The following is a 15284-nucleotide window of genomic DNA, read 5'->3' as shown; positions in this document are numbered from 1 at the left end:
TCAACATCCACCCCTCTGTCCCCACACTGATACCTGTCTCTCTCTCTCTTCTCTGTCCCCACACTGATACCTGTCTCTCTCGCTCCTGTGCCCACACTGATGCCTGTCTCTCTCTCTCCTCTGTCCCCACACTGATGCCTGTCTCTCTCTCTCCTCTGTCCCCACACTGATGCCTGTCTCTCTCTCCCCTCTGTGCCCCCACTGATGCCTGTCTCTCTCTCTCTCCTGTGCCCCCACTGATGCCTCTGTCTCTCTCTCCTGTGCCCCCACTGATGCCTCTGTCTCTCTCCTGTGCCCCCACTGATGCCTGTATCTCTCTCTCCCCTCTGTGCCCCCACTGATGCCTGTCTCTCTCTCTCTCTCTCTCTCTCCTGTGCCCCCACTGATGCCTGTCTCTCTCTCCTGTGCCCCCACTGATGCCTGTCTCTCTCTCTCCTGTGCCCCCACTGATGCCTGTCTCTCTCTCTCCTGTGCCCCCACTGATGCCTGTCTCTCTCTCTCCTGTACCCTACTGATGCCTGTCTCTCTCTCTCCTGTGCCCCCACTGATGCCTGTCTCTCTCTCTCCTGTACCCCACTGATGCCTGTGTCTCTCCCCTCTGTGCCCCCACTGATGCCTGTCTCTCTCTCTCCTGTGCACCCACTGATGCCTGTCTCTCTCTCTCCTGTGCCCCTACTGATGCCTGTGTCTCTCCCCTATGTGCCCCCACTGATGCCTGTCTCTCTCTCTCCTGTGCCCCCACTGATGCCTGTCTCTCTCTCTCCTGTGCCCCCACTGATGCCTGTCTCTCTCTCTCTCCTGTACCCTACTGATGCCTGTGTCTCTCCCCTCTGTGCCCCCACTGATGCCTGTCTCTCTCTCTCCTGTGCCCCTACTGATGCCTGTGTCTCTCCCCTATGTGCCCCCACTGATGCCTGTCTCTCTCTCTCCTGTGCCCCTACTGATGCCTGTGTCTCTCCCCTATGTGCCCCCCTACAGATCAGCTAGAGACCAGGCGGCGGAGCGAAGCACAACCTTAGCAGAGGAAAATGAGCGAAATCGATCAGCTACGCACGGAGGCCGAGCAACTCAAGAACCAGATCAGAGTGAGTCCCAGACCTCCCTTGTCCACACACACACACACACACACACACACACACACACACACACACACACACACACACACACACACACACACACACACACACACACACACACACACACACACACACACACACACACACACACACACACACACACACACACTGGGGTCCGGCCTGCGGGTTTGGTTGCAGATCAGAGACGGATCCCTGAACTTGTATTTATTTGATTTGTTAATTTTTTTTTTTTTATCTAACCAGGAGAGTAATTAATAACGGGGAAGATCGTATTCAAAGCACACATTAACTGTGTGTTTGGATAGAGAAAATACAATCACTCAAATTATTACGCAAAAGTATTCATATGCTTTGTCAAAGCAGTAAAAATCTAATCGGACTAATCTAGTGGTTTACTCATGGCTGTTCTGTTTGTTTGATGAGGTCATCACTACAACATAAAAACAAATATTAACTTTCCGTTGGGATTGATCGGTTGTGTCCACGTTGTGTTTCCCTAATCACATTAACCCGGTCTATAATCTCCTTAATATGTATTTCGTTCGGAATAAGAAAGTAGACGTGGGATGTTTAGGTGGCCAAAGTGATGTCATTGTTAAGCCTCTTAATGGTATTTACAATAAATAATGTAGAATATTTGTTTGGTTTAACTACGTTATAAATTAGATATTGTTGTTGGTTATTGGGATATTTATTGAACATCCCTTGATGGGCGTGGCCATTGTAATTACAGGTGTAAGTATCTTTATTGATATGCATTGGGCATATCAATAAAGTTGGTGTGTCTTTGAGCTAGTATAAACTAGCTTAGCTGTAACACAATTTTGTTTGAGACAACCTTGAGTTCTATCAAACAGACAGCTTATATAATTAGGATTTAATCTGCTTGGAGAGGTGCTGGCCTCCATCTTGACATGAACGTTATGCTACGCTAGCAGGCTAACTAGCTGAGGTCCTGGGTTAGCTTGGTTCAGTAAAACCCTTTTCTCTCAATCCACATTATTTCAGTCAAAAGGCACAGTTGGTTACCACAGTCCTTCCTGCACACTCATCAGTCTGCAGAGTGATTCGCCAGACACCGTGCCTTGAGTGCCGGTGGAACTAGACTGTGACATTTGAGTGTGATCTGTGAGTGATCCGATTGTGTTGCTGTTCTCCTAGGATGCCAGAAAAGCATGTGCAGACGCGACCCTCTCTCAGGTGAGTGATCTAACCGTACCTCCCTACAACACATTCATTTTAATTGTACCGTCTTCAATTAGAAAGTAAATGCTGTTAGCGTATGTTGTGTTTGGTACAGTGTTGCTAAATCCATGATTTTACATTATATTTATACATTCAACCCAGTCATTTTGCAGGCACTTTTACCTCAAACGACTGAAGGTTAATTTTAGAACCTGGGTTGCCAAACCACAGACCCTTTAACAATGTCCTTACCCGTCCCCTTTGAGCTTGACTGCCTTAGAACAGGAGCATTGTAGGCAGGACCTAACAGTGTCCTCAGCCTCCAAGTGCGTCTCGATGTACGCGCCCGTCAATGTTTACGTGGGTGTGGTTCTTCCCGTCTCCAGATCACAGCTAACATCGAACCCGTTGGCCGAATTCAGATGCGCACTCGGCGGACACTCAGGGGGCATCTGGCTAAGATCTACGCCATGCACTGGGGCACTGACTCCAGGTAATCACATCCACACGCATTCAGTCCGTTTGCTGAATAATTCAATCTGGGCCCCCCCCCCCCCCCTGCCTCCCTTCCTCCCTTCCTCCCCCACCCTTCACCCACATCCAGGAAATGGATGTAAATGGTTGCCAGCTCCGTCTTTGTGATGGACTGCATCTCCGTCCAGAGGAACCATTCACACAAAAAGAGCAAAAAGCCTTTTCACTTGGCGCCCGCATGCCCTTTCCGTAGGAAAGATGTTGTTTTTGTGTTGTTGTTTTTCTTTGTGTGTTTTGGTGTGTCTGTGTGTGTGCGTGTGTGTGTGTGTGTGTGTGTGCGTGCCCAACCGTGCATGCGCTTGTGTGCAGTCCGGGCAGCCGTCGGTGAATGGAGTGCGAGTGTGTTTATGTGTACGGTGGTGCTCACTGTTTGTGTGCATGAGGGGTGGCAAATGAGGGCAGAGAAAATACTCAAAATGGTGTCGTCTGGAGCCGTGTGCAGAGCGTGTGCGGACAAAGAACACCGTTTTTTTTTTCTTCTTAACTCACTCCTATGCGTGTCTCTCTCCATTTCTGTGTTTGTGTGTGCGTCTCTTGCTCTACGTGTGTGTCTCGTCTTCACCGAGCACCGTCCCAGGAGAAGCACGCACACGCATACACCCATGCACACACCTCTCTCAGCAACAAGCTAATTACTCCGGCGCAGGTGTGTTCCACTCCGCGGGGATGCCATAGCACTAATGCCCAAACCCAACCAAACTGCTTTGTCGACTCACTAACCAACCTACCAAGCCAGTCTTAAAACCCAGCTGCCCGGCCCTCTAATCCCTCAAAAACCAGACAGACAAACACTAGCCCTTGAGATTTTACTTTGAAGCCTTTAAAGAATTGAGTCCTGTTTCCCTATTTAATTATGTTTAACTGCCATTGTTGAGTTACGTATTCTTCAGTTTTCTCTGCTCTAAATGGCATATCCAGGTTCTGTCCGTCTATGGCCCACTGCGCCCACAGAATGACTGACAGTCAAGTTTGGAAACCAAAACACTCCTAAACCGCACCAACAGTTTGTAGTATTACGGTGTTGCCGGGGACCACGCCCCTAAAAGCACAGGATTAAGTCTGCTCCAGATAGTTAATCTGGCCGCTTGTCTTACTTCATCCCCCTGATGGATACATACATCTATTATTTGATTGGGTTATGTCTTGTGAAGCCCAGATAAAATGAAAAGTAAAGAAGTAATGGGCAAGTAATCGGTTCAGATTGTTAAAAAAAAAATCTGTGGTAGTGTACCAAGAGGAGGGAGTTGTAGTTGAGTCCTCTCGGGCTATATTGCAGTGTGTTTGGAAGGTCAGTTAATGCATCGCAATCTCTCTCTAAGCATCTTTCTCCGGTGGAGCTCGGCCACTTGGGGTGGATGGTTCGAATCCAGCCCCAGATTTGTTTCCTTTCCACGTCGCTTTGTTTTTGCGTACTTTGCTTTCTGCTCCCTACAAAATTGTTGATGCAACTACAATTGTGAGTAGAAACTGGGTGGATTCACATACGGCAACAAGTGATATCTCTGAATATGCAGTATTACCGAGTTGTTTTAGAACCTCACAAAGACCATGATACTTCAATACTAGCCCCGCCGCCAGCTCTACTCCTAGCTCCACCGCTAGCTCTACTCTGAGCTCCAGACCTAGCTTTGCTCCTAGCTCCACCGCTAGCTCTACTCCCAGCTCCAGCGCTAGCTTTGCTCCTAGCTCCAGCGCTAGCTCTGCTCCTAGCTCCACCGCTAGCTCTACTCCCAGCTCCAGCGCTAGCTCTGCTCCCAGCTCCAGCACTACCTCTGCTCCTAGCTCCAGCACTACCTCTGCTCCTAGCTCCAGTGCTACCTCTGCTCCTAGCTCCAGCGCTAGCTCTACTCCTAGCTCCACCGCTAGCTCTACTCCCAGCTCCAGCACTACCTCTGCTCCTAGCTCCAGCACTACCTCTACTCCCAGCTCCAGCGCTAGCTCTGCTCCCAGCTCCAGCGCTAGCTCTACTCCCAGCTCCAGCGCTAGCTCTGCTCCTAGCCCCAGTGCTACCTCTGCTCCTAGCTCCAGTGCTAGCTCTGCTCCTAGCTCTACTGCTAGCTCTAATCCTAGCTCCAGCGCTAGCTCCCACTATACGCGGCCTCTTTATTCCTGGCGCCACTGGCCTCATCTGCGGCGCGTCTGCCTCACAGGTAGTTAAGACGCTGGCGGTCCCAGCAGGCCGGGCTGTCGTGACCCGCCGAGTCCCGGCGCGTGCGCTCCCGTTCCCTCTGCTCTGGGCTTCGGGGAGCTCATCACTGTGGTTACTCTTGTTGGACATAATCAGATAACACACGGCGGCCCCCCCGGGAAGCCGCGCCGCGCCGTCCACAACAGCGCAACAACACACCAGCCTCCTCCGGGCGACGCCATTGGCCAGCCACTTGGGGTGCCTGCTGCACGACCGAGCCTCACTATAACAGTTTCCATTTTGTATTATTTGCAATGTGGAAGAGCCAATAGCACCGGTGTTAACAGCTAGGAGTTCTCTGTGCTCCGCACACGCCCTGAAAGCATAACTAGTGCACCGTACGAACACACGCACGATGCTGTTTTATCAGTAAATGTATCGGTATAATCAGCATACATTTTATTTTGAAATGGTAATTTTTGCTCGCACGACAAATTTTTGCTTTTAATAAATAAACATACATTTTTAATTTTAAAGATGATTGCCAAGTATTTTTGGGTGTTGATATCAATGTCCATCCCTATCTCGGCCCACAAACGTGTCCCAGCACTTCATACAATATTATTCTGTATCGCGCAGAAGACTCGATTTGTGTTTTGACCGGACGTTTCTTTGTTTTCATGAAAGGGCTCTCAGGGTTTATGTTCTGCCGGGGCCTTGATTGACTGGCCATTATCATCACGGGGTCTGGCTCCTATAATGCACCGTGTTCCCTGATCTTTATTTATTTGTTTTTCTTTCCACCAGGCTTTTAGTCAGCGCCTCCCAGGATGGAAAGCTCATCATCTGGGACAGCTACACCACGAACAAGGTAGGGCCCAGCCGCACTCCGAGGAGCCCAGCAAACCCCTAATGACTACATGGAATCAAAATGGATGCTGGCTCTCGTATTATTGTTCATGTGCAACACAACAAGGCACGGCCCCATGAAAAACAACCCATCTCAAACACCATTCTGCTTTGTTTGCTTAGTTTACAAATAGAATTGCACACGCGCTTCTTCAGTATTGTTTGTTCATCAATGCCTGAGTGAGCACACGGGAACAACGGGTCCAACCAATGGCTACGCAGTTAAGGCCTGATATACTTATATACTAGTACATACTAGTACGCAGTATTCAGGCAGCACTTTACTTAATCAAATCCTGTTTGATCAAATTACATTCCTCCTACGTCTCGTCCCGGCATAATATCCTCCTCTGACGCGGAAAGAAAAAGAGCAATAAGTACTATTTCCTGGTAGTGGGATGTCATGGCGTCGGGGAGGTGACCCACCCCCCCGATATCCCGAGGGTGAGCCCTTGGATCGTGTCATCATTAACGTATCAACTGGATGACTAGGAATGACTTTCCTTTTTAATTCTATCTCTCGATATACATGATGACCGGCCTCTTGTGCCTGTATGGACGGGTCAGCGAGGACACGGAGCAGGTGGACAGAGGGAGGGAACCTCTCTCTCCTCCCTCTGACCTGCCTGTAGCACACGACTTCGGGGTTCAATCGTACCTCGGTCGCTAAAAGGCGCATTGCCATCATTGAATTTTTTTTTTTATTCAACCTTTATTTATACAGACAAACAGTTACAGACAAACACACAGGGAAATCATGTGGTCCTGGTTGAATCTCTCGTCACAACGGGGTTCATGACGAGAACCTCCACTGATGGTTCTGTGGTCCTCCCCCGGTGTCCGCTAGGTCCACGCCATCCCCCTGCGCTCCTCCTGGGTGATGACCTGCGCCTACGCCCCCTCTGGGAACTATGTGGCCTGCGGAGGCCTGGACAACATCTGCTCCATCTACAACCTGAAGACCCGCGAGGGCAACGTCCGCGTGAGCCGCGAGCTGGCCGGACACACAGGTAGGCCCGTCCCGAAGCCCGGTGCTCGCTGAATAAGGGTGACTTAAAGTTGAGGGTTTTTTTTAAGAATTAACATAAAAGTTCAACATTGTGATGGAAACGGTCTGTAAAAATAAATACAATATACATTTTTATATCTATTTCTCGATATATATGAATATATATATCGCCCATCCCTAGTTTCTTTATTTGTGAATTGTACATTTGAAAGTTTCTGCATTGATGATGTGTGGGCTGTTATATTTATTATAGAAATGGTGAATTCCGTGTAGAATGGCAATGTGTTATTTTCTATGAAGGGAATCAAGTCCTGTATCAAATGGGATCTCAATTTACCCTACATAGAATTTGATGATGTTATTTTTACATAGAAGTTGATCCAAGTCACCAAATGTGATCAAGTTACTATATAAAAAGGGATGGCAGTTGCCAACTTGTTAAAATGTCTTTTGGAAAAAGCAGAACTTCGGCTAACATTGTGGCACGTATCAGGTCCACTACTACTTTTACTACTATTACTACTACTAATACATAAACATATCCATCACAACGCAACACCAGCCCCCCCGAACGCGTGTAACTTATGCAGTGAGGGGCCGTCTTATTAGATTCTTAGCAGAAAGACGTCTGTTTCACTACTAATAGCTTAGTGCTAACCACAGCGCAAAGCTCTAAGGGCAGGGAGCACTCAGCCATTGAATGTCACATGATGCAGGAAGTGTGTCAGCATTTTAGCTTCTGTTGTTCGCTTGGTTTAGGAAGATCTGTCTGGGAGGGGTGGGTGGGGGTCAACTCTGAGTCTGTGGGAGAGAGGCTGACTAGTCCCTTCTGTCTCTGGTGAGGAGGTAGTCAGATCACATGCTCTGTCCAACTCCCTCATACACCCCACCACCACCCTGAATACTCCTGTAGGGCCAGAACTCTGGAGAGAAGCCCTACACCATGCTTCCAATATAATGGTTTCTGCTGTAGTTTTGTTGTTTGCCTTTTTAACCATTTCTTGCCTCTCTACTTCCTGTCAGGTTACCTGTCCTGCTGTCGTTTCCTGGATGACAACGGGATCGTCACCAGTTCTGGAGACACCACCTGGTGAGTATGGGTACTGCAGGCAAGTGGGCTGGCTCTGCAGACAACACCCAACGCTTGGCTCGTATCCTCCCTGACATCCTACTGCAAGATGCATTTTAAGGCTGAACGGTTACACGGAGAGTACATATTATCGGTCAATATGAATGTAAATTGGCATATCCTTATAGGAAGTGGTGTTCTACATGCACACCTGTCTGTTCCTCAGATGATCCGTTGTTTTATAATACAAGTTTGTTTGACTATTCATATATAGGGTTAATAATGCTATTCTCAACCAGCCCATATGAACACTTTGTCTGCACCCATTGGTTTATTTTCCTGGTCCCAGTAAAATAAAAATCGCCATGGATAAATGCGTTTACAAAAAAGCAATAAAAAAACCCTGCATTTACATACAACAGTATGTACTGACGGTGGAGTGATTAACCGATTAATCAGCTGCCAGAACCACCCCTCACCGCCCTGTCCCCGGCTCTCCCCCTACCCAGCGCCCTGTGGGACATCGAGACCGGCCAGCAGACGACCACCTTCGCCGGGCACACCGGCGACGTGATGAGCCTGTCCCTGGCGCCCGACACCAGGCTGTTTGTGTCTGGGGCGTGCGACGCGTCCGCCAAGCTGTGGGACGTCAGAGAAGGAATGTGCAGACAGACCTTCACTGGCCACGAGTCGGACATCAACGCCATCTGTGTAAGGCAGCGCTGCACCCCGGGGGGTGGTGTACCGTCCTCCTTCGTTAGGGCGGAGGAGAGGGAAAATTGGAATTGGAGACTTTAATAGTTTAGGCGTTTGTCCTTGTTTAGCGTTCTGAATATATCCCCGTTTAAGTATGACTGTCGTAGATATGACAGAATTTTTTTAAATTAATTTAGATTTAACATGTGGATTGAAATGGTAGAAAACGACTTGAATAGTAGATTTAGCATTAATTCAAGTCATATAAACGTGTAACTGAATTGAACCAAGGACTTTCATAGCTCAGCAACAAAGTCAATTTCATTGAAGCCATTTAAATATGGAAAGGTAGTACATGTCAATAGTTTAATAGTTTGATGGCAATACTCCTTTTATTTCCTTAATTTCAAAAAAGTAATAATATTATGTTTAATCCCACCAGGATTGAATCATTAAAGCCTTAGATCGGGCTCCTTGACCGGTGTTTTCACCTAGCCCAAGAAAAATGTGGCCATCTGTGTTTGAACGCCAAAGCCTTACTGATCACCGTCTCTCTCCCCCACAATGCAGTTCTTCCCCAACGGCAACGCCTTTGCCACGGGCTCTGACGACGCCACCTGCCGGCTGTTCGACCTGCGCGCCGACCAGGAGCTGATGGTGTACTCGCACGACAACATCATCTGCGGCATCACCTCCGTGGCGTTCTCCAAGAGCGGCCGTCTGCTGCTCGCCGGCTACGACGACTTCAACTGCAACGTGTGGGACACCCTCAAGGCCGACCGCGCAGGTACGCACCTAGCTCACTCTCTCACTCACGGGCGCTTCGTCACTCACTCAGTCACTCAGTCAGTCACTCACTCACTCACGGGCGCTTCGTCACTCACTTACTCAAGGGCGCTTCGTCACTCACTCAGTCACTCAGTCAGTCACTCACTCACTCACGGGCGCTTCGTCACTCACTTACTCAAGGGCGCTTCGTCACTCACTCAGTCACTCAGTCAGTCACTCACTCACGGGCGCTTCGTCACTCATTTACTCACGGGCGCTTCGTCACTCACTCACTCATTCACTCACGGGCGCTTCGTCACTCACTCAGTCACGCTCACTCACTTGCTCTCTGTCACCCACCCACTCACCCACTCACTCTCTCAGTCACTCACTCAGTCACGCTCGCTTGCTCACTCACTCACTCACTCACTCTCTCAGTCACTCACTCAGTCACGCTCGCTTGCTCACTCACTCACTCACTCACTCTCTCAGTCACTCACTCAGTCACGCTCGCTTGCTCACTCACTCACTCTCAGTCAGTCACTCACTCACTCACTCAGTCACGCTCGCTTGCTCACTCACTCACTCACTCACTCTCTCAGTCACTCACTCAGTCACGCTCGCTTGCTCACTCACTCACTCTCTCAGTCAGTCACTCACTCACTCACTCAGTCACGCTCGCTTGCTCACTCACTCACTCACTCACAGGCGCTCGCACGCACGTATGCACTCACTCCCTCACTCGATCACACACTCACTCACTCACTCACTCACTCATCGGCGCTCGCTCACACACAGCAGGGGACGGGGTGGTGGTGAGGGTGAATGGGCAGAGGGGGCAGGGGTGGGACAGAGTCACCGGGACCTAAAACGGGAGACGCGGTCGTCACCTCACTGTTCGCGTCCGCATCGAGAACGGATCTCAGCGTTTGAACCCGGGCGGGGCTGAGGGGGTGTGTTCTGCATGTGGGTTCCCTCCCGCACCACTGAAAACGTGCGAGTTAAGAACCCCCCCATCAGCCACTCCTCTGCATCCCACCCAGACAGAGGAAGACGCCCCACTGAGCACGAATTACTTGGGGAGATATTGATCGTGCGTGGTTGTTCGGCTTAAACAAGAGCAGGGCCGCTGCTGGCCCTTTCGGTGCCCTACGCGAGCGGCAAGGGGGGGGGTGGGGGGGGGGGGGGGGGGGGGGGGAAGGGGAGCCTCTTCTCTTTTCATATATTAGGTAAAAACATATAATTGGCGAAATTGAGTGATAGGTTATGCAATTAAGAAAAAACAACGGTGGGCCTCTTCATAACTAATTTATATATTTTTTTAATTCAATAATGTAATAATTATTTTTATTTTTTTATTTTTTTTTACAAACCATAATTTTTGGTGCCCCCCCAGGTACTTGGTGCCCTACACACTCTGCGTACTCTGCATATAGCGAGCGGCGGGCCTGAACAAGAGCCACATGCTCATACACAGTTACCGCGATTCTAAGCATGGTTCAGGGTATATATTTCCAGGGGCGATAATGAGGTAATGTTTAGTGAGCTCATGGGTTATTTTCATGCGTACCCAAGGCCACTCAACCGGGAAAAATAAAAGGACTACTCAATGGGGCGGGGCTCCTCTCTTAGTCCTATCCACTTCCTCGCAGGAGCGGTGGAGCTTTCAGGACCTGCTTTTGTAACAGATACAGGGCTAGGGATACAGGTCTGGGATTTGCGCATCGTCTATTTGTTGCGAAATAATTACATTTGGGCGACACTTATCGATGATGTTTGGAATAATCAGCGCAGGGCCCATTTCACATCTCACTCGGCTAGATCCCTAGAGCACTCGCATAATATACCACATTATGTTGAAACATAACATTTAGGAAAAAAACGGACAATCCCTTGTAATATTCTAACAAGGCCATGTGTATACATGGGGCCGGATTTGTTGGCAGTCTTTCTGAGAATCCATTTTTCCAATCCATTTTGTCTCCCCCTTCCTCTCTCTCTACCTGCCTCCCTCTGTCTCTCTCTCTTCCTCCAGGCGTGTTGGCTGGCCATGACAACCGTGTGAGCTGCTTGGGAGTGACCGACGACGGGATGGCCGTGGCAACGGGCTCCTGGGACAGCTTCCTCAAGATCTGGAACTAGAGCGGAGAGGTCAGTGTCGCTAGAGGGCAGAGGTCAAGGTTCCTAGAGGGCAGAGGTCAAGGACTCTGGAACTAGAGCAGAGAGGTCAGTGTCTCTAGAGGGCAGAGGTCAGTGTCTCTAGAGGTCAGTGTCGCTAGAGGGCAGAGGTCAGTGTCTCTAGAGGTCAATGTCTCTGTAACGAGAGGGCAGAGGTCAGTGTCTCTAGAGGTCAGTGTCTCTAGAGGTCAGTGTCTCTAGAGGGAAGTGTGTCTGGAACTAAAGGGTCCTCTTTCTCTTTCTATATCGGTCTTTCTATCCCTCTTCCTTGTCCCACTTTCTCTCTTTTCCTCCCTTCCATCTTTGTCTCACTCTGTGTTTTGCTACCTACCTTATTCCCTTTTGCTTTCGTTCTTACTCCTCCTCTAATGCAGCCTCTCATTCTCTCATTCTGACCCCTCCTTTATGACTCCCTTTTGCCCCCACCCTTAAGCTTGGATGCAGTCTCTTATCTATCCCAACCCCCCCTCTATTCTTCCCTCTCTCCTACTTGAGTGCATTATGAGAGTTTCTTACTAATGACGCAAACAAATGTAGCTAGGCCCTGGATTCTTATGCCACCTGGTGGTGAACTGAGTATACAACAGGACATAGCCCTGCGAAGCAAGCAGCCAAATTACCATAGTAACTCATCACTTTTGAATGATCAATAAATCTACGAGCGTTTCACAAAAAAACGTATCTAAGTCATTAATATGTAATTCTTGTCGCTTTGATGTCCGCAAATGTCTTGAATTGATTCAAAATGAAGTGGACAACACAAAGTGCAAATAGTGAAAAAGTGTGAATTCTTGGTGGAGATGGGTTTCTTCAGGTTTGATTCCCGTTGGTCCCAGCGCGGTCCACTAATCCCTCCTCTCCTGTTTCAGATGGCCTCCAGACTACGACGGCTGAGCGGAAGACCATTCCAACATTACAACGTTAGATTTTATTGCATATCCAATCTTCTCAAAAAAAAAATACCACAATACTGACTCCAGCCCCCGCTCTCTCCCCCCCACCTCCCACCCACACCACCTCGAAAAAGAAAATTACCAAGGGCAACATTTATTTCTCTCCTCCTTCATTTAAAAGAGCACAATTATTCTATCACTCACTCAGCTTAAGAAAAAAAAAAAAGAAGAAAAAAAAGATAAGAATTTAAACGTCTAGGATTTGAATCGTGTGACGGAGAGGAAGACGAGATACTGTACTCCTCCCTAGAACAGTCTGGCATTGTAGTAAATGATCTAAAACACACACCCCCTTCCCCCCGTCACCCGTCACCCATCACCCATCACCCTCACCTCCCCCACCCCCACCCGTGCAAGTGTGTTCTACTTCCTCAGCACACAGCTTTGGTGTGACGTCATCACACGCCCAGTTATCTTAGCTCGTAACAGCTTTTTGACGGTGTCTGTTTTATTTTATTTTTGTTTGAAAGAAATTTGGTTCATTTTTTTCTTTCCTTTTTTTTCGGTTTCGAAAAGGCAGTCGAGGCGCTATTTTGGTGAATGTCGAAGTCGAGGATAGTGAGGATAAAAAAAAAAAGCTTTGTTCTATCTCCTAGTCTTGAGACATTTTTAGAGAACTTTGTTTGTAGATTGACAAAATAACAACCCAACACACACACACACACACACACACACACACACACACACACACACACACACACACACACACACACACACACACACACACACACACACACAGGAAAACATGCGAACTATCATGACATTTTTTAAATCAAGCTTCATCCCAGTGCAGAAGGTCAGGCTGAGCTTAACATTAGGGGCATCTAGGGGTCTGGCTGGTCTGCTTATTGAATCCCACAGTACGTTTGACTCCTAATATCTATTTTTTTTCTTCCCCCACATCTAGCTCTCTTTCTTTGCACAAAATCTAAACTTTACATATATATGGAAGAAGAAATGTTTCAAGGTAACTAACAAAGCACATGCTATTATGATATTGAATGCTCGTTTTTTTCCGAACGAAAAACTACAACAAAAAAACAACAACATTTTAACCATTCTCACCTTTTTTTGTCTGGCGAAAATGTAGAATAACGAAATGAAGATTAAACCATCTGTTTATATATATATTTCTTGCAATTTTTTTTTTTTTACTCTCCATATCCCTATTATGTGTTGACTGTGGTTGGGAACGATGATACCTTATCGGTTTTGGTTTATCCTCTTTTTTTCGTTGAGTTTTTTTTTTCTTCCACTGTCGGGTAAGGAGAACCTCCACAATGGCCCGGGGTCCATTCCGAGGCTTTCTGTTTCAACAGACGCCCATTCCGTGCTTGGAAATGCAGTTACTACTCTGTGAATGACATGTTGTATAAATCAATGTTTGAAAATAATGATACTGAAACTTTTTAAGTTAAAAATGGAAAAAAAAAGATTTTGGTTGTCTGCCATGGGTGGGTTAACTCTTAGAATCGCATGCTGTAGAATTGCTTAAAAAAAAAAAAAGCTGCATATGGAATTAAGTCCTTTGATGTTTTTCTTTAAGAAAATAACCTGTTGGATATATCATCATTACAATGATATTTAAACCGGGTTTATTAATATTGTTTGTTCTTTGCTACTCTGTGCATACATGATTCAATTAAAATGTCAAAGCTATGCACTCGAGAAGCAAACGCCGCTACAAAAATGGTTACTTGGTCCATATTTGGGAAGGATTCAGAAATTAAGAAGAAAAAAAAACACGATTTACGTTAAAACCTTTTTTTGAAATGCATCCGCGTGCGTGCAAGCACACCGTAGACATGAGCATACACAAACTGAGATGGAACAAACACAAATTTTCATTCCTTCTGTAGCAAAACAAAAAAAAATCCACTTACGAAGAAAGAAGCATTTTATAACAAACAGGTTTTTTTTCTGTCCTTTAATAATAAAAAAATGAGAAATGAACTTGCAGCATCTGAACGGCCGAATGATCCGTTCTCTCCCTTCATGTAAACAGGCGCTCATTATTTAGCAGTAGTGGCATTTTTTTCATTCTTTTTTTTTTTCTCTGCGACATTCTGTACAAAAAAATGTGCTGTAATTGTGCGTTTAGGCCTGGAGTTGGCAAAAAATAAAATAAAAAAATATTAAAAATTAATTAAATTCCCTTTCCTTTCTCTTTCTCCATGAAATGACTGTAGAACTCTGCCCCCCTCCACTGTATCCCTTTTCACCTTTTGTATTTAATTTTAAAGTCAGTCAGTGTACAACGGAAAAGCTGGATGCAAGATAGAAACTATATTAAAATGTACTGTTATTTAAGATGTAATAAAAGCAGTTTGAGATGACCTGCTGTGTTGAGTGTCATTCGCTTGAATGGGTACCGCTGAACTTAGATTGTGTTTTTACGATTCCTTTCATGTAATTACAATTAAGTCAAATAAACAATTTCTTATCCACCGTTACAGCAGTCTGAATTATTTAAATAACTGGCATTTTTATTTGAAATTGTTCACGTAAGTATTTCTTAAAGGGGACATATCATACCACCAGGTGAGTGTGATTAGCCATTACAAGCCGTTTTCAAAATGTGCAGCATTGTGACATCACAGGTGGGCGTGTCCATCTAGATGTGTGACGGATAGATGGACACGCCAACCTGTGATGTCACAATGCTGCACATTTTCAAACCTGCTTGTAATGGCTAATCACACTCACACCTGGTGGTATGATATGTCCCCTTTAACATTTCTATGGGCTTAACTTTTTG

General features: G+C 46.9%; 1 protein-coding gene across 1 annotated transcript in view; it reads left to right on the top strand.

The window, feature by feature from the left end:
- The window catches only part of LOC307079657 (guanine nucleotide-binding protein G(I)/G(S)/G(T) subunit beta-1-like), a 32087-nt gene extending 17225 nt beyond the window's left edge, over window positions 1-14862 (top strand). Inside the window, exons 2-11 of the mRNA XM_079742110.1 lie at window positions 979-1085; window positions 2259-2297; window positions 2669-2775; window positions 5752-5815; window positions 6701-6863; window positions 7886-7952; window positions 8441-8642; window positions 9198-9414; window positions 11431-11546; window positions 12443-14862. Of these exons, the coding sequence (XP_079598236.1) occupies window positions 1029-1085; window positions 2259-2297; window positions 2669-2775; window positions 5752-5815; window positions 6701-6863; window positions 7886-7952; window positions 8441-8642; window positions 9198-9414; window positions 11431-11537 (1023 nt within the window). The 5' untranslated portion in view covers window positions 979-1028 and the 3' untranslated portion in view covers window positions 11538-11546; window positions 12443-14862. The remainder of the gene's footprint in view (window positions 1-978; window positions 1086-2258; window positions 2298-2668; window positions 2776-5751; window positions 5816-6700; window positions 6864-7885; window positions 7953-8440; window positions 8643-9197; window positions 9415-11430; window positions 11547-12442) is intronic.
- The last annotated feature ends 422 nt before the right edge of the window (window positions 14863-15284 follow it).

This window comes from Pollachius pollachius, assembly GCF_949987615.1.
Source record: "Pollachius pollachius genome assembly, chromosome: 8".
Lineage (NCBI taxonomy): Eukaryota > Metazoa > Chordata > Actinopteri > Gadiformes > Gadidae > Pollachius > Pollachius pollachius.
This window is presented reverse-complemented; position numbering and strand designations above follow the sequence as displayed.